This window comes from Aspergillus undulatus, assembly GCF_047715775.1.
Source record: "Aspergillus undulatus strain CBS 261.88 unplaced genomic scaffold BDV17scaffold_6, whole genome shotgun sequence".
NCBI lineage: Eukaryota > Fungi > Ascomycota > Eurotiomycetes > Eurotiales > Aspergillaceae > Aspergillus > Aspergillus undulatus.
This window is the reverse complement of record NW_027396610.1, coordinates 724133-750316: the sequence shown is the minus strand read 5'-3', so window position 1 is coordinate 750316 and position 26184 is coordinate 724133. Positions and strand designations below refer to the sequence as shown.

The following is a 26184-nucleotide window of genomic DNA, read 5'->3' as shown; positions in this document are numbered from 1 at the left end:
CTCTGGGATGCTGCCACCGGCACCCTCAAGCACACTCTGGAGGGCCATTCTAACTGGGTTTTGTCGGTTGCCTTCTCCCCAGAGGCCTTGGCTTTAGTGTCTGGCTCTGCTGATCAAACTATCAAGATTTGGGACCCCGCCAGAGGCACCCTCCAGCGTAACTGGAAGGACCATTCTAATTATGTTATGGCAGTCGCCTTCTCACCAGACGTCCAGCTTCTAGCGTCTGGCTCTGGTGATCATACTATCAAGCTCCGTACTCTCTTTTTATTATAGCTAACATCTGTCTGATGGCATCCGGTTGATGCAAAATGTGAATTCGTATCATAAGTTGGACTTGGTGGAGGGTTCTGCGTTCGTGGATTTCTAGTAGCGCCAACAAATGCTGTAATAGAGTCATCGGCTGATATGTTGTTATCGCAGAGTAGGTCGCCTTTGTGGTTCGTAATAAAGTGGCCTGCATTAATTAGCCTGGGATTTCCCCTACTGATTATACCAGAGCCGATACACTGATCCGCCACGCCTCATAGTCTTGTGGGCTTTCAGCCCAGCAAGATGCAATACACTCCAGTGGAAATCCAGAACCTCATCGCACCCGGCTAACCAGCATTTATCCCATTTACGCTCAGACACGGAGATACGCATGCCATTGAATTCAACTGTGTTGTTTTGAATGCACTGCACCACCTTCACGAGCACACTCCGCTGTCACCTACGGTAGCACAGCATTTCTGCATGAATTGGCGAAGCCATCAGCTGCGGCAAAGCTGTGAATGACACAGCAAAAGCTATAGTGACGAGTGAATAGTTACTATTTCGGGCGGCATTTAAGCTTCTACGGTGGTCCGGGCCAGTGCTGTCTACTATATAGCGGACAGAAATGTCAAGTCTAAGCTGCTTGCCCTTAGCCTCGTTCTGCCCTTCTTCCCCTGTGCATGCATATTTCATAACATAATAAAAGGTCGAGTTCTCAGGAGTTGGAGTAGCGGCTTCATCCCGGGCACAATGCCCAGGAGTCATATGGTTTTGTATGATACTATCCCCTAGCATGTAGAGAATATATATCAGTAACAGCACTGGCTCTACTACACTTGATATACTTGCTGGCTCTGCTAGGTATACTGGCTTGGATATATCGCGGATGTTGCGGCAGTCTACTCCTGTTGATACCTGCCAAATGCCATCCTAGTAGTCTTGCGCGCTAAAGACATAGGTCCAGGCTCCACGGTGGACTCGATGAGGTAATAGAATCGGTCTTGATGTGTGTCAAGTTACTAGCGGCTATTTTGCCCAGCTCTTCACCTTTCTATCTGTTCATGGACTTTTTTTTCTCGCGCTGAAGACGCAAGGTTAGTAGTTTATTTAGGCAGTATTAGAAGGCTCTCTTTGTTTGATAGCGCCAGAGGTTGGCTCAGTCGCGCGTGTTTAGGAGGACCAGCGTATTCAAGGTTAGTAGTAGGTGTATGGGTCAAGATTCGAGTACTTTAGTTCGTATGCGATAGCTGTCGAATTCCTAGACAGGCAAGTCTCACATACGACTAGCGGTCGTACGCGGTTGACAATTGCCTTATCAATCTCTATACAAGCGATGGTTATAACTGACCTCATTGTTGTACAAGAGAGCATTCCCATACTTAGTCCCCGCCCTGTGCATTGACATCGGCACCTTTCCTCTCCAGCTGTTCTACCGTGCATTGAAGACCAGCTAAGGGTGCGTAGTATATTGGAGTTGCTATCATTCCATACTCGCGAATTTCTTTATCCCAAGGCCGATCCGGGCCAAAAAGTTCACCCCCGACCGCGTACGCTTGTCTTTGTTGTAGGAAGAAATTCAAGATACTTTCTTGGACGTCCTTCTCAGCCTCGGCAAGCCCTGCATGCCCTATTCAATACCTTGCGGAATACTGCGCGAGCGGAAATTCGACTCTGATTGTCCTAACTTGACGCTGCTCATCAAGATGTAACAAGTATGCCAGGCAAATCCTCGTAATAGTTCCTTTTGCATTCAGTTCGTTAAGGCCATTTTGGAATATCAGACCAATTTTAGTTATTCCTTGTGGAAAATATTCTGTCACGCACAGTTCGCTATATCGGTCATCCCTGATGACTCAGTTCTTAGTCAGCATTAGGTAGTTAGCTCCCGCCGCCGGCGGTCTCTGAATAGCATCAACTTATCCACTTCCATACTTCACTATAGGCCTGTCGGGTCCCAATTCGCTACATATTCTCTAATTTGTTCAGACTTCATGTATTGCTGAACCGAAAAATATGATAACTAAAGCTCTATCAATGTCTCTCCCGTATTACTACTAACCTGTCTCGTTACGAGAGAGACTAGGCTGGAGCAAATTTTCAAAATTTCTCGAGGTTCTGGTAGCCATAGGTTGGGATCAAACGGAGGATTTCGGAGCGGGTTGACTATAATAGCATTAATAGCTTCTTGGATTGTCAAGGGTCGTTCTGAATAAGGAAGGAATTGCGATCCTTATTGCATACGGCCGATAGGTTTTACTAATACTTCCAAGGATTCGAGCGTACGTTTCCTCCAACGTCCTGGGCAGAGAACTAAGTGATTCCCGAAGCATATCTAGATTCAGGCAATCCTGCAGAATATCAAGCTGGCATGCAGCCCACCGGAACCTGGATACATTGTCAGCGCCTGCCAACCATAAAGTCCATAGAGGCCGGAATATAGTAACACATCTTACATCCCATTAGCCTTTTTCATAAGCTTAGTCTTAATTTTATCTCGGTCAGATGGTTTTGAGTGCCAACTCTTAAAACGACGATTATTTTCAAGTTAACTGTGGACGTATAGCCGGATGTCATGGTCCACAGGACCTTGTTGGATGGAAACCATATTTCCAGGATACAGCCACTGTGTTATTTCTGACTCGATATCTTCTTTCTAACTAGTGGCGAGGAGGTGGAGCCCTGCATGTCCAGAGCTTGCAAGATTCTCTATCCACGAGAGCAAATCTCTCCATGTTTTGCATTCATCTAGGGTATCTATAATAATTTAGATCTTTGGGACAAATTTTGCCATTTAAATAAATATATTAGAGAGGGACTCAAATGCTGATTACCGGCGACCATCCTCGCAGGATAAAAAAAAGCCTTTTAAGCCTATTGCGAGAGTTCTTACATCTAGAAATTAACTGTGCAATAAGTGAGCGGACAAGTTTGTCAAGTAACTGTTTATTAGTATCAGTGAAGTCAAAGAAGAAATCAAGTATAGTATATAATATAGTAAGTTACTGCTTGAGATGCGCAATAATTGTTGCGCTGAGTACAGTCTTCCCACACCACGGAATCCCGTGTAGCCAGAGGTATTTATATTCTCCAGACTTCTATTATTTAAATAGTTTGCTCTGAAGGGACCAGGAACCTGTTCCTTCATAGCGCTTCTTTTGTGCTTCGTTCAGGTTAGTTGAGGGATCGGGAGGGCAGAGCCACTTTTTGATCTTGGCAGACTAATTATCTAGGCTTAAGCTCTCAACAACAGTCCTTGAGTCTGTTGTAATAGAACAAATATCGGCAATATTTTCTGATACTTCAACAATAGTTATTTAAAAGCTCTTTCAGATAGGCTAGGAGAGAGACTAACTATCTTCCAGAATATCAGCAGCTTTTCGTGTCTTCTCGAGGTCTTGACTGGGGACAAAATCAAGAAGCTCCTTTGCATATGCAGCTGCTGTTACCACAGCATATCGCTGCCATCGGTCACTCTTGTATAAGTCTGTATAATCACATATTCCTCTAATCACAATGTATAGGAAGTTGTTTATCAGGCCTGTAGCTTCCATTTCAAAGCAAATACATTTATCTCCAATATCCTCTAGGACTTTGTTTCTGTAAGTAGCATCCCTGAGAAGAGTGTTGCCAGAAGCAATGGTACTATAGTAGATTTCAGGGTTTTTTTGATTCACGGGGCTCCTGATGAATTTCGTCATGAGAGTCTGAGGTCTTGAATAGCCGATCATTCTTGAACGCCTGGTGCACATAGCCTTGCTTGGCTAATCTGGGATAGCGGGATATTGCTTCTTCAAGATACTCGAGCGCCTTTGGTGGCTCGAGCTCATGCTCTGCCTGTATGTTCGCTAATGCATGAAGAAGAACCTCGGGCGGACTGTTGAGAAAAGCAACGCCCTCCCACTGTTTTCCGGGTTTCGCTTTGAACAGATCGTACTGGATAACGCCACCACTATTCCCTTGAGGTTGGCTAACAATAACATCACCCAGACGGATATCTCGGCCTGTATCAGGCCTGGATATACCGGCTCCAATTCCCACAAGAAGACCGATTCTTATCTGCGGAACGGAGGCGAGCATTGGCAAGGCAGTTGCTAGCGCGGATGTCGTGCCGTATTTTCCTGCTGCAAGCGATGCTATGATCACGTTGTGCTCACCAATACGTCATCAAGTATACGAATTCGTATCGCTATGAGGCTGGAAAAAATCAAGTGGCTTTTCATGTTTCTCATCAAGCATCGCCGTTGCCGCTGCACGCTCCAGCGGAAGAGCGGCGATCCATCCAATAGTATATAGATCGCGAGACACCAAGGCCTTGAGTGGAGGCATGACTGGTTACCAAAAGCGAAGCAACAGCTGTTGTATGTTTTTGCTTCTTTTCTGAAATAGAAGACTAGTCCTGGACAACGCCTCCCTGCAGTTGCTTTTTCGGACGTGCTGTGAGGCAATGTTTGGAATCTGGTATGCCAATAAAGGAATGATGGCTGCTGGGGGCTTGCTATATTTTGTGCTTGTAGACCACGCTAATTCTAATTACGTGGCTGCAAGTCCATGTTTATTATCAGCCTGATAGGTGGTAAGGAGTCTACTACACCCCTGTGATCACTGACGTTGGCTGGAGCCATGTAGGCAGACGGGGGCTCTGACTGCAGTTGGGCAATACTCAGCTCTTCGGCCAGTCGGGGGCACTGGTATGGCTAGGGCCGCCAACGAAGATCAGACTTTAATTACGGTAACTGGCTGAACAACGAACCAAAGCATTTCATCCGGTGGAATGGGCCCAATATCGGTAGTTAGTGTGGTTGGATCAATTCTGGGGGTTATTGATGTGGCGTCCCGGAGCATCAACACCCTGAACAAGTTACAAAGCCGCTATGCGAGTATTAGCCTCAGAATAAGTATCCTTATCAGAGAGCTATGGACGCCGGATACTGCACTGGGCCAAATCAAAGAACCGCTCCTTCCCAATCAGGCCACCTCCAATAGAGAAGACTCGCAGATTTCAGTTGATATCACGGCTTTACTGGGCTGCTCTGAAGATCATGATAGTCCTTGATGAATGACTGTCACAGATGCAAGACCAGCCCATCTTGCGCGCGAAATAACCCTCAACGAGCCAAATTGGGGGGCCTTTCACGCAGGCTAAAAGAAAACGGGTTATGAGGGTATCCTGGAGGGCGATTGCGGTCCTCGTTCTGTCAGGATCTAAATCTGGATGTTGATATAGGAAGCCGTGAATTCTGCGTACGCGGTGGGATTAGGGCTTGTCCCGTCCGAATATACTCTCCCAGCGCCTCTCTTTGGTGTAGCTCGCCCGAGTTATTTCGCAATAAGGACGGCAAGACTATCGTCCCGTCACCTACTTCAATTTCTAGATACTGAAGAACCCAATCCGGGGACAGTAAAAACCGAGTACGAGATCTCCTTCATCTTGAGCAATGACACCTAACCTCCAAGCCCTATCCAGGGTATAATATTTACAACGCAGGATTCAATCAAACACAAATTCCCTCAATCCCAGCTTTGTGGCTCCTGTCATCTCTTTCTCTTCGGCCAGATCTTCTTAATGGAGTTCATCGGTGAAAGGGATGCAGAATTGGATCACTCTACAGTCGCTCATCCCATGGACTACTCCCACCCGTGGCTACAGGCGACAAATCTGACCCTCTGCGGTGTCAGGTTGGCGATTAGTGCCTACTGTCCTGTTATACGAGTTTATACCAAGACTCGCCTTTTGCAGAGACTTTGGTGGGACGTCAGTGAGTTCTTCACACGTCGCATTGTTGCTAAGAGGCTAACCTGCCATGGGCTGTTAAATTGCTGCCTGGGTATGCCTTTCGGGGCGGCGATATAGTTTCTTCGCTTACGACTCGTCATGTGCAGCCATTTTGACGGCCGGCCAGGCCAGCTTAATAAAGTATCTCTCCCATACCGGGAGAATCCAATTTAGATGCTAACAATCTATGTCTCCAGACGCGTGTCATCATGCATGGGCCTGAATCCATACCTGGGATACGACCAAGCCCATGCTAAGCTCATATGGACCTGCGTCTCCGGCGCATTTTCCGGCGAGATTGGCCCGCGGCGAGGAGATACCTACTCACTCAACTTAGCCTAGGAAGGACCTTGGGGGTAAGACTAGGACAGTCCAAGCTTTTGCGTGGACAACAGATCCACAACCTGGTTTATCATCCAGGGACTTTGACTGGTGCCTTGAGAAAGCCCACATAGCAAGCCTTATAGGGCTGGCTTGGCTCCACCAAGCAAAATGCTTGAGCAGGCACCAGGATTTTGCACAGGCAATTCAGTACCTTGGTAAAGAGCGTCTGTCTCTCTGTCCTAGTATCCCCGCTATATCCACTGTAAGCCATGTAATTCCCTCAAACCTGAAGGAAGACAGGACTAGAATGACAGCAAGGTCCTCGCTATGACTGTATACATAAGGACGCTCAACAAGGAGCTCAGCATAATCACTCTCATCCTTCTCAGGTACAAAGATGACAATGGCTAGCTTCAACGCATCAGAAGTGAACCTCTACACAGCAAGCAAGGAAGATGTCCTCTGCTATTATGCCATTTCCGACAACGACTACAACGGCCACCTCGGAGCCCGTATCTCATCTATCTTTGTTATCCTCCTTGTCTCCATGGCGTTTACTTTCTTCCCTGTCATTGCTAAGGGGATTCCGAAGTGGAAGATTCCCCATAATGTCTACATCTTCGCACGGTACTTCGGAACAGGCGTCATCCTAGCCACGGCATTCGTCCACCTCCTAGACCCAGCCTACAAGCGCATTGGACCGAGGACCTGCGTCGGTGTCTCCGGATACTGGGGCAAGTATTCCTGGTGCGCGGCTATTGTCCTGGCTTCCGTCACAGGGATCTTCCTCCTCGATCTTGCAGCGGAAGTGTACGTGGAAAGGAAATACGGGATTGAACGTGATGAGACAGTCACGGATGCATTCATTACTCAGGGCCCTAATCAGCAGGCCGTGCCGAGCGCAGACTGCAACCTAAACGAGAAGGAACCTTTTCAGCAGGGCAAGGTCTCTCCATCGCCGTCTCCATCTCACGAGCCTACCCCATCCTCTCGCTCCTTCGACCAACAAATAGCCGCATTCCTAGTCCTCGAATTCGGCATCATCTTTCACTCCGTCATAATCGGTCTAAATCTCGGCGTTACAGGCTCCGAATTCGCAACTCTCTATCCCGTTCTCGTCTTACACCAATCCTTTGAAGGACTAGGTATTGGTGCTCGGCTCTCCGCAATCCCCTTCGGCAATCATACTATTCTTCCCTACGTCCTCTGCCTCGCATACTGTCTCACAACTCCAATTTCAATTGCGATCGGTGTGGGACTGCGGACAGTGTATAACCCGCAGTCGAAGGAGTCACTGATCGTGCAGGGTGTATTCAATGCTGTGTCTGCAGGTGTGTTGATCTATAGTGCGTTGGTGGAATTACTCGCCAGGGACTTTTTGTTTGATCCTGATCGGACGAGGAAGAGGGCACGGCTGGTCTATATGGTGTTTTGTGTGTTGCTTGGGGCAGGAATCATGGCGTTGATTGGAGAGTGGGCGTGAGTAACCAGTTAGGTCATGCAAACGGCGTCCACGGTGGGTATAGTGGTTTCTATGGATAGTGCACTGGTTACAATTCACATTACCAGAGCTTCAATTTAGCCATAGTACTTAAGTAAAATCTCTTCACTGTTTTATTAGTAAGTCTTCCAGTAAATCCTTCTCTTCTCCAGGTTGCCTATTTATAAAGGCTAAAACTTGGGCACCGGCGGGGTACTTGGCCAAGTTAACATATATATTGTTTTGCCAGTCCTCATGGGAATTGAACAAGAGGACAGTTCAGAGTAGCCTTTCGGTGCGTCGGGCTTCTATTTATCATTGCATTTTCTCGAAATTGAGTCCACTAAGATTTGGTTGGTATTTATCAGCAAACCAGGGAGGCACACCTGGACAGCGACCTAGACAAGGGCAAAAGAAAGATATGACAGGAGGGGGATTCGATGGTATCGTTACGCATGCAACCATGACAATTTTCGGGCTTTTCATGATTCGATAGTATTGAGTTATACTCAAACAAGGGTATTTTGAGTCGAACACCTTACCGGTGCCATTCGGCGGGGAAATTTTCCAAAATCGACCTGTGGGTTTTTCATCGTAGCCACAGACTCAATGCCTCCTTTTCATACCTTCCATTTGTTCCCCGGATCAATTTGGCTTTGGAGGATGCTCTTCGCTAAAAAAAAAAATACATGGTCCAGCGACCAGGATTCCAGGGTTTTACTACATGCGTCGGACTACCGCAAAGTAGAGTAATTTCAAGTCCAGCATGCTACACCGTGTCGTGGCAGTTCTTGGAAACGCTTCGTTGCCCGGTAGAAGATCAGCGCGCCTTGCATACGCCGCGCAGAATATACGTAGGGCCTACAGATACGATATTTGCCTTTTGCGGCAAATATCTGTGATAGAAATATGGAGCCACGTGATCCTAGCTTCTCCAATTAATGTATTTTTAAAAGGCATCCGCTTCTTACTAGGCTGTGTACATGCAGCTGATATAGCATCATTCTGTCCACCATCCCCTGTACATTTTACAACATAGGTTATGGGTCCGAGCTACTATATCTTGTCTAACCAACAGGTCTAGTACCTCAGGGGATTACATAAGACTGATACTTTTACCTAATTTAGCAGGGTTAATACTATACACGGCATGTTAAATCTAGGTCCATACGTCCTACAAGTTGGTTCCTTCACTTCTGCTGCTTGCGAAAAAGGTTTCTGGGCGAGTGTTATGTTGAGAAAATCGTTTATTCAATTGCCATAATCTCCACATAAACTAGGTTCTGAATGGCAAAATTGGTATATCAACGCCCTGTTCCTACTCTCATGCCCGGTAGCGTATTCTTCTATCAGTTCTTTGGACACTGCTGTTAGGTCACTGAACTTATCTCCACTAGGCTGACTGAGGAACAATTGATACGAATCTACATTTGTAAGCCACGAGATTATTCCCTGTCTCTGTTATGCCAACCGGGCAATCATCCGATTGCTGTTTGGGCCTTCTCTATCTCCGCCCCTTGACTCCCTTGGTCACGGAATCGCTAACTCTGTCGCTCATATCAACATGATAAGTCTGTGGCTACCTGTTTCAGGAAAGGAAAGGAGTGTTTATCAGGCTCCGAGCTGGGTGACGCGTAGCCTTCCGGTAACATGTCTCGGGTGCTAGAATATCCGGCGGAAGGTTGTCACCGAGATGCAATTAGTGCTTGAATCGGAAAACTTGTATTTCTTTTTTATTTCATTTCAGGATTGCTTCGTAATATGTCCGCTACCGGACAAGGTGGAATAAGCGGTTGACACAGGCTGGTCTGTTCTGGACGAACCTCTACACCAAGCCATTTCTCTCAGGTACAGGATCTATGAGCAACGCCCTTTAAATATCGTAAGTTTATGCTATCATCTGGCCTACGCATATACTGAAACCTATAGCCATGAAGCTGCCACTATTATTTGACTGAACTCCTATGAAATAGAACCCTGTGCCACAGACGATATGATATCACGCACCCCCGCCCCCTCCAACTCGGCCACAGTCTCGTCCCACAACTTCTCCGCGACCTTCTTTCCATGCGCCGTATGCATGATTTTGGGGAACCTAGAAGCTCCGTATTAGGCATAATCCCCGAGGGAAACTAACGAAGGCGACTCACGGATGCACCGCCCAATTCAGTATCCAACTCCCATGCGTGGTGCCCGGCTGAAGAGCAGCAGCATCGATATAAGTCCACGCACCGGCCTCGACACTGCGAGCAAACAAAGCGCGCAGCACCCCGAACGCGAGTCTAAGAAGGAACGGCGCGTTGCGATCCAGGCCGCGGTTCCGAACGAGTCCCGGTTCCACGCAGTTGATGACGACCTCGTCGGGATTGACACCCCCCGTTAGTTTGGCGACGAACATGAGCAGTAGCAGCTTTGTTGTGTTGTATCGTTCGGGGATTTGCCAATTTCTGGGTTCGTCGAAGGCAGGAAAAAGCTGTTCTGCGTTCTGCTCTGCGAATTTGGTGACGAGGGCGAGTGCTGAGCTGACGATGGTGATCCGCGGTGGTTTGCCAGTGGCCTTCTTCTCTCGGAGAAGAGGGAGAACGAGGATGGTTAGAAGTGCGGTGGAGAGGTAGTTCACCTGGAAGGTTGATTCGTGGTTCGTTTGTTCTGCGAGCACGAATTGGCCGGTTGCGACGGCGGCATTGAGGATGACACAGTCGATGCGTGGCAGGGTCTTACAGCGCTGGATGAATGCTTGGATGGAATCGTACGAAAGCATTTCGAGGATCCAGGCCTCAACCTTTGCCGTTGGGTTGAGGCTTTGTAGCCTGGTGATTGCCTCCGTTGCTTTGCTCTCATTTCGTGCGGTGATGATGAGGTGGGAGAGCTTGTACTTGAGTAGGGTCTCAGCACATGCATGGCCAATGCCTGTATAGCCGCCAGTTATGATCCAGGTTTGGCCAGTGAGGTCGAGGTCCGTGGGGGGTTTTGGCTGGGAAGTGAAGAGAGTCTTGAGGAAATGAAGTGGAAAAGGCCCGGGCGAGCCAAGTTCGAAGGAGCCCATTGCTCTACTCGTGGGCCTTTGAAGTGTTTCGAATTCTGCATGCTTTCTACGCTGTAGGTATTTATATCTATCATACACAGTTTAATATCGGCCCCATGCTAACGCTCAGACTTCACTAAGTCCTTGCCAAGGCTGATTGATACCCCAGTTGGGCGAAAGTGAGACTATTCCGAACAGGGACAACAATCTGATGGGTCACGATGGCTTTGTATGGTTGGGTTGACGAGGCTAGTGCAGTCTGGCCAAAGCACAGTGATTGGAGATGGCGTCTAAGCTAGGACAAACCGAGACAGCAATCGGGAGGGGCGTCAGGCCAGCTTCCAGCTGGAGACTCGGGACTCTGGATATGTCCGGACATCTTAACTCCTTTCCTTCCATCCGCGATCCGTCCTTCTCGATGATAGCAATTACTGTACAATGGCAGCTCGACAGTTCGCGTTCGGCCTTGCATTTGTTTCCGAAAGTGGCTGTGGGAAGCCTAACAGGTCCACGGACCGGAAGAGGATCCGCAGTCACTGCATGCGAGGCAGGAATAGGACCATAGGCGTACCTCGGCGGCCTGTCCATCAAGCGAGTCCAGCACCGGCACCACGGATAGATTCAAGCGACGAAGGGACAAGCGGCCAGAAGGACGAGGATACCGGCCTATCTATGTCACCATCCGCCCTGTCGCTGTTGGATCTGGCATTCGATATCGACAATGACTCAAAGGCTCACATATTCAGTTGTATGACTGGCCTATATACCGACCGTACTACACACTGATCATGTAGTCTTGAGATTCTTCCACGAAACCATGTACCCAATTCAGCACTTCATAGACTTCGACCTCAGCGATTGTGACTGGACCTTCTGGTTGTTCCTGGACCCGGCATACCTCCAGTCCATGTTCTTCCTCGCATCTGGCACGCAGGACTTGGCCTCGAACCAGCCACTGACTGCCACCACATATGCGTTCCTGCGACAGACTATAGTCCGGCTCAACAAACAGTTATCGAACATGGATACCTCCGCCGCGCTCAGAGATTCAACCGTAGCTGTCGTGATCGTGCTGACCCTGTTCTCTTCCTTGATCAATGATCAGCCCGGTGCAGAAGCGCATTTTGCAGGCCTGCGGCAGATGGTACGTCTTCGCGGGGGGATCCAGAGCTTCCGAAATAATACAAAGCTGTATTTGAAGCTCGCACGGTATGCATCCCTGATATACTCATGAATGCGGAACTTGTTGCTCATGAGACCCACGACTAGAGCCGACCTCATCCACGCCCTCAGCACAGGCTCAACCGGCCTCCTTTGTACAACCCCAATACCACGCCCTCACTTCCTCAGTCTCGAGCCTCTCACTGTGCATAGGACACACAGCCGGGACTTTGACGATACTAGTGCAATCCATAACACCGCAGACCTCCGCATCCTGACCACCTTCCTCGAGATGCAACACTACACCTCCCTCATCAACGCCGTCCACACAACCCACCAGCGCCGCCCAGAAACGGAATTCCAAACCACCGTTATCTCCTTCCAGTACCGCCTTCTCCAATTACAAAACGCGTTCCACGACAAGGATGTATTGTCCGAATGTCTGTGTCTTGGAATGCTCGCTTTTCTTATAACTACCTACCAATTCCCCGGGACGCGAGCGGCGTATCCGGTTCTCGGTACCCGACTTCGTGAGGCGTGTTGTGCGCTTCATATTGGCACAGAGCATAAGTCTGAGATCAACGAGCTGATGAGGTGGTTACTTATTGTCGGCGCCATGTCCGTTTTTGACCTTGCCTCTAACACAGAGGGGTGGATGGTGGAGAGGTGGAATGCGCTGGATGATGTCGAGTGGGAGGAGGCAAAGACCGAGCTCGAGCGGGTTATCTGGATTGGCCTCCTTCAAGACCGGATGGGGCGTGGTGTATTCGAAGAGCTAAACAGACAGCAATGATTGCATGTCTCCAGCTTGAAGAAGAGCAGCCAGCAAGTTAATTTTAGATAGAAGCAAAGGATAATCATCAAGTCATATGTGATTAGTGGGAACTTATGTGGATGCTGATCCACGAAATCCAGAGTCAAGATCTAATCAGCCCAAAGGGCAACTCAGCCGGAATTCCCCAGCCTCCTGCAGCCTATGTAGCGAGATATCTCTCGCTCGCACACTGAGATCAAGCAAGGGCCCCTGTGACTGAAGAGATTTATGAGTATGCTGTTAATGAATAGAGATAGTAAGAAGAATCTGCTCCAACCCAATATGAGAATATACAATATTGATTACTATGATAAAACAGATGGATACTGTCGAAAAATCGGACTGAGGAGCGTTTGTGGGTGCTTGTGAGCGGGCGAGTGCTTCGTTACTCTCTGTTGGGAGTGGCGAGGGGGCGGAACAATAGTATATACTGCTTCTACATTAGGAAGACGCTAGATTGAAGCAGGTGATTGATGAAGAGATTAGCCTAACGCTCTCTATTCCAAGATCCATTGCGCAACCTGACCTACGGTAAACTCCTCGGCTGTAAATGAATCTCCAAACTTGGTTCCCTTATTTACAGTCTCGCGTCACCGGCATGTGAAATGCTAGCTGATTATTGTATCTGCTGGCAACGGGTACCTCAATCCCCGCGAGTTCTGAGCTCAATGACAAATCTTCGCTAATAATCGAGCTCCCCGATTGACACACTAGTCTTGGGAAAGAACTCACTGCGAGGCGATGTTCTAGAGGTCTGCCCGAGGGAGCTGAAGCACACGTGAGTCTATGCTTCTTGCTATGGTGAAAGCAAAAAAAACCCGTATCTGCTGTCCCACTATCGCTGAGCACGCCCTGACCGAGAAGACACACGGCTGGGTGTCTGCTTCGAAGTTGTCACATCATTCCTGCGGCCGCAGGCGACGATTAGCCACCGCAAGATTGTGTGACAGCCGTATTAATAGTCCTATAGATGGCTCGCTTAGGCTTCTGCATTTCTCAGGCCCCTACTTCACCCATGAATACGCGGCCGCCGCACTATCAATGGCTTGATCCAGCAGCATATATAAACACCTCGATACAAGACAATCAGCATCTGCCAACCTATTATGATGTACAAAAGTTCCGTCTGGCCAGACGCAATATGAAGTTCTAAAAGACCATGCACGAATCACTAATATCGCTCATGCGTCATCCAGCGAGTATCGAACACAGATCCCCACGTTTGGAGATCTTCAACGCCCGATCATTCCAGATTGTGTGACTGTCTGGACTACTCTGGGCCCTGCAGGCAACAGCCTCAACCACTCGTTCTGCGGGGTGGTTCGGACTGAAGAGAATCTTCACAAGACACGCCGAGGCGCCGTTGGGTTTCATGTGGTCTCCAATCACAGACAACCCCGAATAAAATGGTTTGGCGGAGTCAAGCAACAAGTTCCACGTCTGGCAGCAACCCGGAAGGGAGAATCAAGGGTCCGGGTGGTCCGATGGAATGATCCACGATTCCCTCGTGCTCGTCCGAGGTTGAGAGTGGACGATGCCTGGGACTGAATGGAACAGGGGAATCAAAGCGAGCCGCCTGGCTGGTATTGGAGAGCGTGGCCGTGGCGAACGCCAAAAGACCAACAAAGACCAAAAAGGAGAGCAGTGCGAGTCAGGGAGTGGTTGGTGCCAAAAGTCTTAATAATGAGCCCTAACCTGTTTGGTCTGTTGATCTGCAGCGACTCCATTTCACATGTCGCTTCGATTCTCGGTTGATCTGCCTTCAGATATAAATCATTCGACTGCCCTCATTTTAGACCCATCTCAGCTTCAAGAAACAACAACTGCCGCCGCCATGAGTGTCCCGCGCAACCCCAAGGACTCGATGAAGTCCACTTGGCGCCGCACCGACAAGAGCCAGTGGACCCTCCATCACTGGCTTTACGAGATTCTCGACATCCACCCCCAGTTCCTCGACCAGGAGGTGCCCGTGCATGCAAAGTCCGAGAAAGTGCCCTATCTTCCAGAGTGGCATCAACACCGCTGGGTCATCAGCCACGCCATCATCCCCCTCGCCATCCACCACCTCTACACCTCCTACACCGGCAATAACTTTAGTGCCCTCGGCGCGGTCCTGTTCTACAGCGTCGCATTCAAGCTGATTGCCATCCACGAGCTACATATCCTCCGCCGAGTCGGACACCAGGTCGGCTTCCTCGACGGCGATGTTCACGAGCGCGACGGAGTACCGGATGTAAGTGTCGCCAAGGTGGCGCGCTCTCTTCTCTCCACGTCGACCTTTCGGCCTGTCTTTACCGTCTTCCTTGCGTACCGGACCAGCCGGCCCCCGTCCACGATCAACTGGTTCTGGCTGCCGCTGGAAGCAGGTCTCTATGGGATCGTGCTCGACTTCTGGTTCTACTGGTATCACCGCCTGATGCACGAAGTAGGCGGACTCTGGAAGTACCACCGAACGCACCATCTCACCAAACACCCGAACCCGCTCCTGACCCTCTACGCCGACCTGGAGCAGGAGTTGTTCGACATCGCCGGTATCCCGCTGATCACCTACTTCACCCTCAAGCTCGTTGGTCTGCCGATGGGATTTTACGAGTGGTGGATTTGCCACATGTACGTTGTCTGGGCGGAATTGGCAGGACACAGTGGCATCCGGGTCGTGGCCATCCCCCCCAACACGCTCAGCTGGGCGCTGCGCCTGGTCAACGCCGAGTTGATCATCGAGGACCACGACCTGCACCACCGGTTTGGGTGGAAGACGAGTGGCAACTACGGCAAGCAGACGCGCCTGTGGGACCGGGTGTTTGGCACCTGCAGGGACCGCATCGAGTGCCAGGAGAAGAACATTGACTACGAGAACACGCTGTCGCTGCCTTGGTTTTAGCTGTATCTACCGAGTGATGAATCATGTATATACGATGACGATGACAATAGGAAGCCCATGCCCCTGACCCAGACTCTTGACTCTCGTGACTCCTGAACTGCCGAGGCTCTTGTCGCTTTCCGTTCTAGGAAGGTGTTGCGAGCGATCGGGGCCCGGTCCACTTGCCCCGCATCCACGCATCCAAGCAAACATACAAACATTCAACATGCAAACAGGTTAAACACACCAAACAGCACTGCAGCGCACGTGACAGGCTCTTCGTATGAGCTACGGAGGTGACTAATGGATTCGGACCCGGGTCAGGTGACCAAGGTGACTATGGGATGAATTGAATTGAAGGTGATGATCTTCTAACTACAGTCTGTTAACGATTTAAATAGGTGGCCAGAGGCCTCATTAGATCCTGAATAGGATGTGATGTATCCAATATCCTTCACCGCTTCGTCACTAGTGTATGCAGAAACCGAACGAGGCGCTGTACTTATGAGCTTGGCTGAGTAATCCCAAAAATGAGACCGTCACCGCCGTCACTTGACACTTCGGCCTCCGAGAGACAAAGACAGCCACAGCGTTCGGTTCGCGAACAATGACTAGATCTCAATACTCCGTACTCTGTAAGACCTGCTCTTTCGGTCGCGGGAACCGGGTGTCACCGTGACAGCCGTTCTTTGTCCGATGGCTGTGTCTGCGTAACCCAGAAAGTCGCCGACAACACCAGGTATATAACTGTGTAAGCCCTCTTGATTTCACCCCCCACGGACCAGCCACCGACCATGGACTGGAAACAGAAAGCACAGCGTAAGCGCGATGAGCTCGCTGCAAGAATCCCATCAGAATGGCGGCTCTCACCTGACTTGGTGGCTCAAGTTGATTTACAGGACAACATCCTCGACCTCCCACGCCGGAGTGGGTTGCTCACCGAGCGTGAACTGGATATCACCGAGACTTCCGATGCAACTGCGCTCCTCAGCCGCCTGACGAGCGGGGAACTGAGTGCCTACGAAGTCACAGTTGCCTTCTGCAAGCGTGCCGCCATCGCGCAGCAACTTACCTGCTGTCTGACCGAGGTCTTCTTCGATCGGGCCATTGAACGGGCAAAGGAGTTGGATCGTCGATTTTCTGAGACAGGGAAACCTGTTGGGGCTTTGCATGGCATTCCAATCAGCCTGAAGGACTCGTATAATGTCGTCGGGGTTCAGTCTACGCTGGGTTACGTCTCCTTTCTAGACAAGCCTGCCCTCACCTTCAACAGCCCGATGGTCAACATCCTCCTGGACGCGGGCGCTGTGATTTATGTAAAGACTCACCTACCTCAAACGATGATGACGGCCGACTCTCATACCAACGTCTTTGGCCGGACGCGGAATCCATACAGTCGCAGCCTGACGGCCGGAGGAAGCTGCGGGGGCGAGGGCGCTCTCATCGCGATGCGCGGATCCATCATGGGCGCTGGGACCGACGTCGGGGGATCCCTTCGTATCCCAGCGCTGTGTTGCGGTATTGCTGGCTTCAAGCCGTCTGTTGGGAGGATCCCGTTTGCCGGTCAGACACCACCAGGACGGCTCGGCCTTGCAGGAGGTATAGCCGTTTCAACGGGCCCCTTGTGCACCTCGATCAGGGATGCAGACCTGTTCTTCAAGACTGTAGTGTCATCGCACCCAGAGAACCTGGACGACAACTCTCTGGGTTTCCCATATCTGGAACCGCCGAAGCGGCAATCGCCTCTCACGATTGGAATTTTGCCAGAAGACCCGAGCCTGCCCATGCATCCCTGCATGCATCGGTCACTGACTGAGGCAGCCCGTAAGCTGGCTGCAGCTGGTCATCACATTGTCAATGTCCCCACTGACGACATCCCGTCTCTGGCAGCCGCCTGCGACCTCGCCTTCCGCTTCTTTAATATGGACCCGGACCGCACGCCACTGCGCAATGTTACTGATGGCGGAGAGCCGTTCATTCCGTCTCTAGATACGGTATACAACACCGAAAGCGCCGACAGCCATCCAGAACCCACCCTGCGGCAGCTCTATGACCTGAACATCCAGAAAGCACAAGTGGCGGCAAAGATGCGCCTGGCCTGGTTGAAGAGCGGCGTGGATGTCATCCTGGGACCTGCTTATCAAGGCTGTGCGCCATTGCACGATACTTACGGCAAGAACATCTATACAGTTATCTGGAACATGGTCGATGTAAGCCGAGTCTCCTGCATTTAGCCTGATTAAAGAAATCCCTGCTAAATTATCCAGTACCCGGCATGCATCATCCCATTTGGACACGCCAACCAAGCCAAAGATGCCGAGTTTATGCGTAAAGTGACATATAGCCCTGCTTGTAGGTGACTCTGTTCGCGGATATCTGGCGGGAAAGAATGCTGACTATCTTAGACGAACCGAGTAAGGTTGAGGGCGCGCCGTGCCATGTGCAGATCATTGGTAGAAGACTGAAAGATGAAGTTCTGCTCCAGAATGCAAAGGCGATCGAGAAGGTGTTGCGCGACGGAGAGTAGAGTCCCGTAGGGCCACGAGGAAAGGAGAACCCGGGAGATTGTTCTGCAGGAACGAAGACAGCCTGATTGTGCTACCTCGATGAAGTCAGCTTGTTACACTGCCCTCGTACTGTACATTCAGCTGTATCTCGTAGGGTTGCACCGACGCCGCTGTCTTGGTACCCAAACCAGGAAGGAACCCCCAGCTCTCAGAGCACCAACTCGGCATGTCTTGGGTCGCAATACCCCGCGAGCCCAGCTTGGACCAAATGTCTTTTTCCGCCAAAGTAGCCCCGATCTACAGCCAAGATCCAAAGCGCGGGGTAGACCTGGTTCTCCAGGGCTGTTGTTTTCTTGCCCCCCTGCCCTGACCAGCCAACCAGCAGTGTGCCCGCTCAGGTCAAGGTCACTGCTTCTACAGGAAACTGCGGAGAATGTACGGCCAAGTCGAGACCCCCTGCGCTGAATGGCATGACAGAGGCACTATTTCCATTTGGGCGAGGACTGCCAGCGCACATTCTTCCGGATCTTGTTGGTATTTAAACCGGCATGGCGCCCCTGGAAGACTGTCCGTCCCTAAAGCCCCATTAACTTGTTATCGCGCGCAATGCGTTCACTCTTCTTTTCTGCCACGGGTGTTGTCCTGGCTGGCCTTGCAACCGGCCAAGTAATCACCTGGGACGAAGCCTACGCAAAAGCAGCGGCCGACCTCGCGCTTCTGAGCCAAGATGAAAAAGTCGGTATCGTGACAGGTGTGACCTGGCAGGGCGGACCCTGTGTGGGCAACACCTACAAGCCGGAATCCATCGCATACCCTTCGCTCTGTCTGCAGGACGGTCCGTTGAGCGTGCGCTTCGCGAACCCCGTCACTGTCTTCCCTGCTGGAATTAATGCCGGCGCGACTTGGGACCGTGAGCTGATCCGCGCTCGTGGAGCGGCCATGGGCGCCGAGTCAAAGGCTCTCGGGGTCAACGTTCAGTTGGGTCCTGCGCCTGGGGCATTAGGAAAAATCCCGAGTGGGGGGAGGAATTGGGAGGGTTTCTCGAATGACCCTTACCTCCAGGGAATCGCAACGGCGCAAACGATCCTCGGGCTCCAGGGCAGTGGGGTGCAGGCTTGTGCAAAGGTACTTTGGGTGCATATCCAGTGTTGAGACAATGCTAATGAGGGCAGCACTACATCCTCAACGAGCAAGAGCATAACCGCGAGACGATCAGCTCAGTCGCCGATGACCGAACCATGCACGAACTATACCTCTGGCCATTCTACGATGCCGTTAAGGCAAACGTCGCCTCCATTATGTGCTCCTACAACAAGATCAACGGCACCTGGGCCTGCGAAAACGACGCTATCCTCAACGTCCTGCTCAAAGGCGAGCTAGGATTCAAAGGCCACGTTCTCTCCGACTGGAATGCACAGCACAGCACCGTACTGAGCGCCAACTCGGGCCTCGACATGACAATGCCTGGTAGTGACTTTAGTGTGCCGCCTGGGTCGATCTACTGGGGCGAGAACTTGGCTGCGGCAATTGCGAATGGTTCTGTGCCGCAAGCGCGTCTGGATGATATGGTGACAAGGATTATTTCAGCTTGGTACCTGGTCGGTCAGGACCAGGGGCACCCACCCGTTGCATTTAGCAGTTGGGATGGGGGCGCTGCGTCTGTCAATGTCACGACACCTGAGCATGGAGATCTAGCGAGGAAGATTGCGGCAGAGTCGATTGTGCTGCTCAAGAATGCGAACGGCAGCTTGCCATTGAGTACCCCCGGTAGTCTGGCTATCATCGGATCGCATTCGATCGTGAATCCCGATGGCGCCAACGCTTGTGAGGATCGAGGTTGCAATATCGGTACCCTTGCCCAGGGTTGGGGAAGTGGGACAGCCGAGTATCCCGTAAGTCCGAGCTGCCAAAAACTAATATGGGCTAACAGCATCAGTACCTGGTCGCTCCCCTGGATGCTATTCAGGAACAATTATCAGCGTCTGGCACGAGCATCGTGACCAGTACCACGGACGATCCGGCTGCCGGCGCTGAAGCTGCAGCGGCAGCCGAGACGGCGATTGTCTTCATCACTGCTGACTCTGGGGAGGGGTAAATTTAGCCTATTCCATCTGATGTGCATAGGAAACTGACACCCCCCCAGATACATCACCGTCGAAGGTCACGCTGGCGACCGCAACCACCTTGACCCCTGGCACCACGGCAACGCACTTGTCCAAGCCGTGGCCCAAACGGGGGTTCCGACCATCGTCGTCGCACACAGCGTCGGCCCCATAATCCTCGAAACCATACTTGCTGAGCCGAACGTCGTCGGCATTGTATGGGCTGGTCTTCCAGGACAAGAGACCGGACATGGCCTGGTCGACGTCCTCTTCGGCAGCATCTCCCCAGGTGGCAAGTTGCCCTACACAATTGGAAAATCTGAAGCGGACTATGGCACGGCCTGGACGACAGAGTTGGTTGACTCGTTCACCGAGGGCCTGTTTATCGACTATCGGCATTTTGACCAGAGTGGCATTGAGCCGAGATATGAGTTCGGGTTTGGCTTGTGTAAGTGCCCTCCTCTTCCTGACTTCCAGTTGCTCGATGTGAACTGACGGGTTCAGCATACACCACCTTCGAATACTCGACGCTCGCGACGGCCGTTTCCGCCGTTCCCGGTCCAACGACAGGCGAAACCATCGTCGGCGGCCCGGCTGACCTGTTCAATCCCGTTGGGACTGTCAGTGCATATGTGGCCAACACTGGCGAGGTGGCCGGTGCAGAGGTCGCGCAGCTGTATATCGCATACCCTGAAACGGCGCCGGAGACGCCACCGAAGCAGCTCCGGGGCTTTGACAAGCTGAACCTCGTGCCTGGCGAAAGCGGAATTGCGGTCTTTGAGCTGACCCGCCGCGACATCAGTTACTGGGACGTTGTCACTCAGAAATGGATTGTGCCCTCTGGGACGTTCGAGGTCTACGTGGGCAGTTCGAGTCGGGACATTCGCTTGACTGGCAGTTTCACAATCTGATCAAATCTGAAAAACAAGGCGATGCGCACCAGACCGAGGGTTTGCAATCTGTATGTAGTAAACACGAATTTGAATTTGATCTACATAATAGTATGACTATTAACTCTATTTACTTATTCACTTTTGAGATAATACTGCCCCAGGCCTCATTGCTCAACCTCCCTCGAATCCAAAACCCGTCCTCTTGTCCATTAACGACTGCCTTCCAGATAATGACGAGATCTTCCATTAATATCCCATTCATGGGACCGTCGCACACATCCACCTCCCCAAAGACAAAACTAGGGTTCGTCCCTTGCGCGTCGACATCGAACAGCGGCATATCCGCCCAGGAGGCCACGATAATCTGAGGAGCCTTCCGACCAAGCCACCGCGGGACCAAGGGTCTTGTGCTATCACAAGAGTAGAATTGCAGGAGATCCGCGACAGACGGTCGCTGGCGAGCTTCGACGATTGTTCGGCGCACTTCGGCTGCTATAACGATGAGTTGTGTATATTCTGGTCTATGTCTGTCGTAACATCCGCCAACGTTGACAGGAACCAGGAACATGGAATTTCGGATCGGGGTCTGGTTCTCCAGTTGACGACGGATACTCACTGCGATGGTGAAGTCTTGTGACGAATGCTGATCGTACACACACTGGACAGGTCTTAATACCAGGGCAACGTCATGGAGCGGAGCCGCTTACCTGGTAGATAAACGCAGCGAGCAAGTCATGTTCAGTTAAACGCAGACCTGTTCCCTGAACATGTGCTGCCCAGCGTTGGATCTGACATGCTGGAATGTGTAGTATATCATCCCTCCTTGTGCGTTCCGGATGGAGCTTGTTCCGCCTGGTGAACTTGCCACGCTTTTTGGCGAGGGTTCGCCAGCTCCAATCGAACAGTTGGCGACACTGATCGGTCTGAGTCAGTTGGGTTGGCCCGTTATCCTCTCCGGTGGCTGTTGCATCATCTGGCACTGTGGTTACTGTGGCATCCTTTTCTGCAGCGGTTGAGCTGGGCTCTGCTGGAAAGGCCAGATCAGGTGGTAACGCTGTTTTTGAGTCATCGACTCTTTTGGGGGTCCCTGCATGGGGAAGACTGCTCTTTCTTGAGGGTAATAGTTCATTGCGCACTGCGGGTATTTTGACATTCTCCTCCTCGGCGGTTAGGATGGCCTCTCTTAGAAAGTTCAGGTCAGGTAGTAAGCCTGTTGTTGAACCGTCGTCTTGTGCGGGGGTTCCTACGGGAGGTGAGCTGCTGTAAGCTGAGGATAATGTATCATTTCGTGATACTGTTGTTGTGCCCTCGTCTTTTGCGGCGGTTGAGCTCCTCCCTTCTCCCGCGGACCTTGTATCGGGCTGTGCTACTGTTTTTGCGTCGTCTCTTGCTGCGTCTAATACTTTCTTCTGGGCGATGACCGTCAGGGATTTATGTGCTTCATCTATCGCGTCCCGCCGTGGTGCAGTCTGTGCGCCATTGCTTTCTGTAGCTGGTGTGATGGTTTCGGGTCGGAGCTGGAGCGAAAACCTGTCAAATGACGTGGGCAGTGGCTGCTTGCCATCTAAGAGGCTGCAGTATGCTCGCGCGATTGTAAAGGCACCTTCTGTAGTCAGGACAAAAATCAACAGTAGGAAGCGGTCTGCGTACCGAAAGCATCACAGAGCGGGCGCTGGAGGACGAAGCGTAGGATGGTCGCGTCGTGGAGAAGAAGGACTTGGATATAAAAGACCTGCCTGTGGAATTCTTTTTTCAAGACTTTTCCGATGTGGAATATTGCATCTAGCGCTCTCGCGTTATCCCCCGCCTGGTTTGGGTCTGTAACGTTGACGAGGTCCGTTAGGACGTTATCAACGGCCCTGCCGGACCAGACAGTGGGTAACTGGCCTTCCTGTGGTTGTATAAGAGCCGTTCGCTGTAGAACCGTGAGTTTGAGAGCAAGCTGCAGGGGCAACGCACTGTACCAATGTATTCAGTCGCGAGCCCAGAACCGGCCACTGTGCGAGTAGAGTCTGCGAGGCCCGCTGGAGATCGGCTCCGCGGAATACTTTGGGGTAGACCAGGGTCAGGCTGAGTTCCGTGAAGCGAACGATACCCTTGTCCAGCGGAGTGAGGGTTCTGCCGCGTCGTCTTGCCCTCCTTTCGGCCATGGCGTCAACGAACTCCGAGTTTATATAGGCAAGCGGATCCAGCTTGGGGGGCGTAGGGCGGAGTAGCGGTTTGCAAATTGTATGGGCTATGCGTGCTGATCTGAAGCGGTGGAAGAAAGGGAAGTTGAGGTTCGACGACCAGAACGATTGGATCTATCGAGAACCGTGGTGATCGATCGAGGATTCGGTCAGTGCGAACCGCTTTCTGGAGAATCAAGTGATGATAGATAAATCAAGTCAATCGTAGGTGAAAGGATATTGGTGTCGCCGTAGGGAAATGAATGGCGCCTGAAGAATAGTAAGTATGTAGTGATAGGCTAATCGATTGAATGACTATCGTTGGAGTGTGCGATGGTGATGGACGAGGTAAACAAGTCGGGTGTTGTTGTTGTTACCTCGTGCCAGGCACGGGAAGCCTCGACTGGCAGCCCGGGGGATGTAACTCCTTCCCCTTCCAGCAGATCTTGCACCTGCAGAAACCGCCGCCAACTGGTGTAGATGCGAGTTCATGTAATTAATTATGGTTTCGCTAGGTCCGCTGGTTGCTCTCTGCAACGATTAGGGCTTGTTTTGAGGCCACAGAACGATGATCGTCACGGGCATCACAATCAGCAGAGATTGGGACTGTCCTTTGTTATTCTTCTACCATGGCCAAAGTCTACTATGAGACGTTTTAAAGAGACCACGACGCTGTTGGTGAGTGGATTACCATGGATAAAGCGAGACTGGAGAACAGGCTAGAAGCCGGACTCTACTCGGGGCCACGAAACGCGACACATGAGATGGGCGTCGCATGGGGGTTAGGCAATTGACGAGGAATTATTGATCGCCGGTCGCGGGAGGTCTGGGTCGGGAAACAGTTTCTTCAAGTGCATTGCCGAAGGACCTTGTAGCATTTAGTCCGATGGCAAGTATCCAGAGACTTGGCCGCGATTGCTTGACAGCTCCGGAGATGTGCACCCCGGATATCACTCCCCACGGGGTCCTATAGCCCGCGTTCCGCTTGTCTTTGACTTTCAACACCGCGCGACTGACATGTCCGGGGTATGGCGTGGTCGACTGCTGGAAGCCTTGCCATTCAATTGGTCTCTGCGTGCCTCTGGATAAGAAATGGGCCTGCCGGCTTGGGATTCTTGTCACCACTGCCAAGTATAAAGCTCCCAGCTTGCGCTGCCCACCAGAGTACTGTAGAGCACCCGTTCTCCTTCCCCTTTTCTCCTTTGTCTATTCAAGGTTTGACTGGTAGTTCATTGCCCTTTCGTGTCAAGCAAAGCCATGTCCGAGAAAGACCTGGACCGCCAGGATGCTTCCCAGGCCAAGGAGAAACATGATGAGTCTTTCGGCGAACATGCACAATCGTCCATGTTCGACGACGAAAAGGCCGCTAAGACTCAGGGTGACTACTCTGGGGCTGTTTCAAAGACTTATTCTCGCGAGATCAGGCTGGTCCGCAAGCTGGACATGCGGATCATGCCCATTGTCGGGGCGATGTATTTCCTCAACTACGTGAGTCTATCCTGCGTCCATCGATTACCCGTCCATGTCCGTATCAAACTGTCCTGACTCCGTTTCCATCTAGGTCGACCGCAATGCCATCGCCAGCGCACGTCTCAACGGACTGGAAGACGACCTCGGCCTGGGAGGAACGCAGTACAACACCTGTATCTCCATCCTCTTCGTTGGGTAAGTCCGGGTTCGCATCCTCGTATGTCAGATACTGGCCGGGCATCGCAGCTACCTCCTCATGCAAATCCCTTCCAATATGCTCATGTCCTCTGGAAAGGTGCGAGCGTCGGTGTATATGAGTGTCTGCATGGGTAGCTGGGCCGTCGTCTCGGCCTGCACTGCTCTGACAAAGAAGGATGTTGGCCTTGTCATGGTGCGCTTCTTTCTCGGAATTACCGAAGCCCCCTTCTACCCCGGCCCCCTCTTCCTTCTTTCCCTGTTCTATACCAGCAAGGAGATCGCCCTTCGCATCTTCATTCTGTACTCCGGAAATGTAGTCGCAACAGCCATGTCTGGTCTGATTGCGCTGGCAACTTTTGAGACACTCGACAAGAGGCACGGTCTCAAGGGATGGCAGTGGCTCTTTATCATTGAGGGAGTGGTCACATTTGGAGTTGCAGTCTTGGGTCTCTTCATGTTGCCGGTCCATCCGCTGGCAACGCGCTGGCTTACCTTTGTCAACGTGGTCGCCAACGCATCGTATGTTTATACTGCCTACCTCTATCCGGACACTGATGGGCCTCGGTACCTCATCGCGATGTCGAGCAACGCGGCGTTTGGAGCTGCGACGATTGCAAGCGCCTGGGCGTTGCGATGGTGGTTGCAGGCGACGAACAGAAAGACCCAACAGGGGGCTATTGCTGGTGCAGCGGATGGAGTCTTCTACGCATACTGATTGGCAGACACTACTCGAAATAGTGCTGTACCACGATACAATGTCTTTGCGGTGGAAATGTGGTGAATGGGGTATGTCTATGGTCTATAATTACTTGGCCAGTGCAATCCTATAGCTTTACCCGTGTTCTTCGCCGGTGTAGAGTGACGGCTCAGGGCACCAGGATTCAACTCGCCGGATGCCGCGTTTCGTCGCCATTCCATCAGCAGAGCATTCAGAGTACATGGTCAAAAGGATCGGTGTAATTGACCCGAATGGATAAGGATACCCCGAACTCCATGCACATTTGCCAGACAGTATATGCAGAATTCAACAATTTCTCCGCCTTGGCGCTGATCTCCCCGCATCTCGACACAACTTTGACGCTTTGGCGTCATGGTTCTTGAGTCGTGCCTTCTAGCTATTGGTGTTCTGTCCGCTAGGGCACTCTATCCTGCAT

General features: G+C 51.3%; 11 protein-coding genes across 11 annotated transcripts; 7 read left to right on the top strand and 4 right to left on the bottom strand.

Annotated features, from left to right (window-relative positions):
* Positions 1-413: 413 nt before the first annotated feature.
* On the bottom strand, positions 414-854 carry BDV17DRAFT_254693 (uncharacterized protein). The gene has a single exon (XM_073756811.1). The coding sequence runs from the start codon at positions 643-645 to the stop codon at positions 484-486; it is 162 nt and encodes a 53-aa protein (XP_073619407.1). The 5' UTR covers positions 646-854; the 3' UTR covers positions 414-483.
* Positions 855-1594: 740 nt separating this feature from the next.
* BDV17DRAFT_300686 (nucleoside phosphorylase domain-containing protein) lies at positions 1595-4581 on the bottom strand (the record flags this gene model as incomplete). Its single annotated transcript, XM_073764113.1, has 13 exons — positions 1595-1839; positions 1894-2085; positions 2277-2460; positions 2513-2640; positions 2709-2776; positions 2813-2908; positions 3087-3194; positions 3294-3340; positions 3389-3464; positions 3501-3553; positions 3608-3936; positions 3992-4388; positions 4509-4581. The coding sequence occupies 13 exons, from the start codon at positions 4579-4581 to the stop codon at positions 1635-1637; spliced, it is 1956 nt and encodes a 651-aa protein (XP_073619406.1). The 3' UTR covers positions 1595-1634.
* A 2035-nt stretch (positions 4582-6616) lies between these two features.
* On the top strand, positions 6617-7835 carry zrfA (high-affinity Zn(2+) transporter ZRT1; the record flags this gene model as incomplete). The annotated part of the gene is made up of 1 exon (XM_073764112.1): positions 6617-7835. Exon 1 carries the CDS (start codon positions 6750-6752, stop codon positions 7833-7835), a length of 1086 nt encoding a protein of 361 aa, XP_073619405.1. The 5' UTR covers positions 6617-6749.
* A 1959-nt stretch (positions 7836-9794) lies between these two features.
* BDV17DRAFT_300682 (uncharacterized protein) lies at positions 9795-10878 on the bottom strand (the record flags this gene model as incomplete). Its single annotated transcript, XM_073764111.1, has 2 exons — positions 9795-9927; positions 9983-10878. The coding sequence occupies 2 exons, from the start codon at positions 10876-10878 to the stop codon at positions 9795-9797; spliced, it is 1029 nt and encodes a 342-aa protein (XP_073619404.1).
* Positions 10879-11190: 312 nt separating this feature from the next.
* BDV17DRAFT_300680 (uncharacterized protein) lies at positions 11191-12811 on the top strand (the record flags this gene model as incomplete). Its single annotated transcript, XM_073764110.1, has 3 exons — positions 11191-11605; positions 11652-12066; positions 12127-12811. Exons 1-3 carry the CDS (start codon positions 11296-11298, stop codon positions 12809-12811), a joined length of 1410 nt encoding a protein of 469 aa, XP_073619403.1. The 5' UTR covers positions 11191-11295.
* An 812-nt stretch (positions 12812-13623) lies between these two features.
* On the top strand, positions 13624-14125 carry BDV17DRAFT_254691 (uncharacterized protein). The gene has a single exon (XM_073756810.1). It carries the CDS (start codon positions 13803-13805, stop codon positions 13983-13985), a length of 183 nt encoding a protein of 60 aa, XP_073619402.1. The 5' UTR covers positions 13624-13802; the 3' UTR covers positions 13986-14125.
* Positions 14126-14652: 527 nt separating this feature from the next.
* BDV17DRAFT_254690 (sterol desaturase family protein) lies at positions 14653-15724 on the top strand. Its single transcript, XM_073756809.1, has one exon. It carries the CDS (start codon positions 14667-14669, stop codon positions 15711-15713), a length of 1047 nt encoding a protein of 348 aa, XP_073619401.1. The 5' UTR covers positions 14653-14666; the 3' UTR covers positions 15714-15724.
* Positions 15725-16310: 586 nt separating this feature from the next.
* BDV17DRAFT_198098 (putative general amidase) lies at positions 16311-18512 on the top strand. The gene is made up of 3 exons (XM_073755221.1): positions 16311-17902; positions 17960-18044; positions 18098-18512. The coding sequence occupies exons 1-3, from the start codon at positions 16487-16489 to the stop codon at positions 18217-18219; spliced, it is 1623 nt and encodes a 540-aa protein (XP_073619400.1). The 5' UTR covers positions 16311-16486; the 3' UTR covers positions 18220-18512.
* On the top strand, positions 18513-21297 carry BDV17DRAFT_198104 (beta-glucosidase). The gene is made up of 5 exons (XM_073755222.1): positions 18513-19324; positions 19372-20091; positions 20136-20290; positions 20343-20749; positions 20806-21297. Exons 1-5 carry the CDS (start codon positions 18806-18808, stop codon positions 21210-21212), a joined length of 2208 nt encoding a protein of 735 aa, XP_073619399.1. The 5' UTR covers positions 18513-18805; the 3' UTR covers positions 21213-21297.
* A 24-nt stretch (positions 21298-21321) lies between these two features.
* Positions 21322-23344, bottom strand: BDV17DRAFT_288077 (uncharacterized protein; the record flags this gene model as incomplete). Its single annotated transcript, XM_073761315.1, has 4 exons — positions 21322-21852; positions 21902-22797; positions 22845-23109; positions 23159-23344. The coding sequence occupies 4 exons, from the start codon at positions 23342-23344 to the stop codon at positions 21322-21324; spliced, it is 1878 nt and encodes a 625-aa protein (XP_073619398.1).
* Positions 23345-24619: 1275 nt separating this feature from the next.
* On the top strand, positions 24620-25745 carry BDV17DRAFT_288076 (major facilitator superfamily domain-containing protein; the record flags this gene model as incomplete). The annotated part of the gene is made up of 3 exons (XM_073761314.1): positions 24620-24850; positions 24924-25027; positions 25079-25745. 3 exons carry the CDS (start codon positions 24620-24622, stop codon positions 25743-25745), a joined length of 1002 nt encoding a protein of 333 aa, XP_073619397.1.
* Positions 25746-26184: the final 439 nt, after the last annotated feature.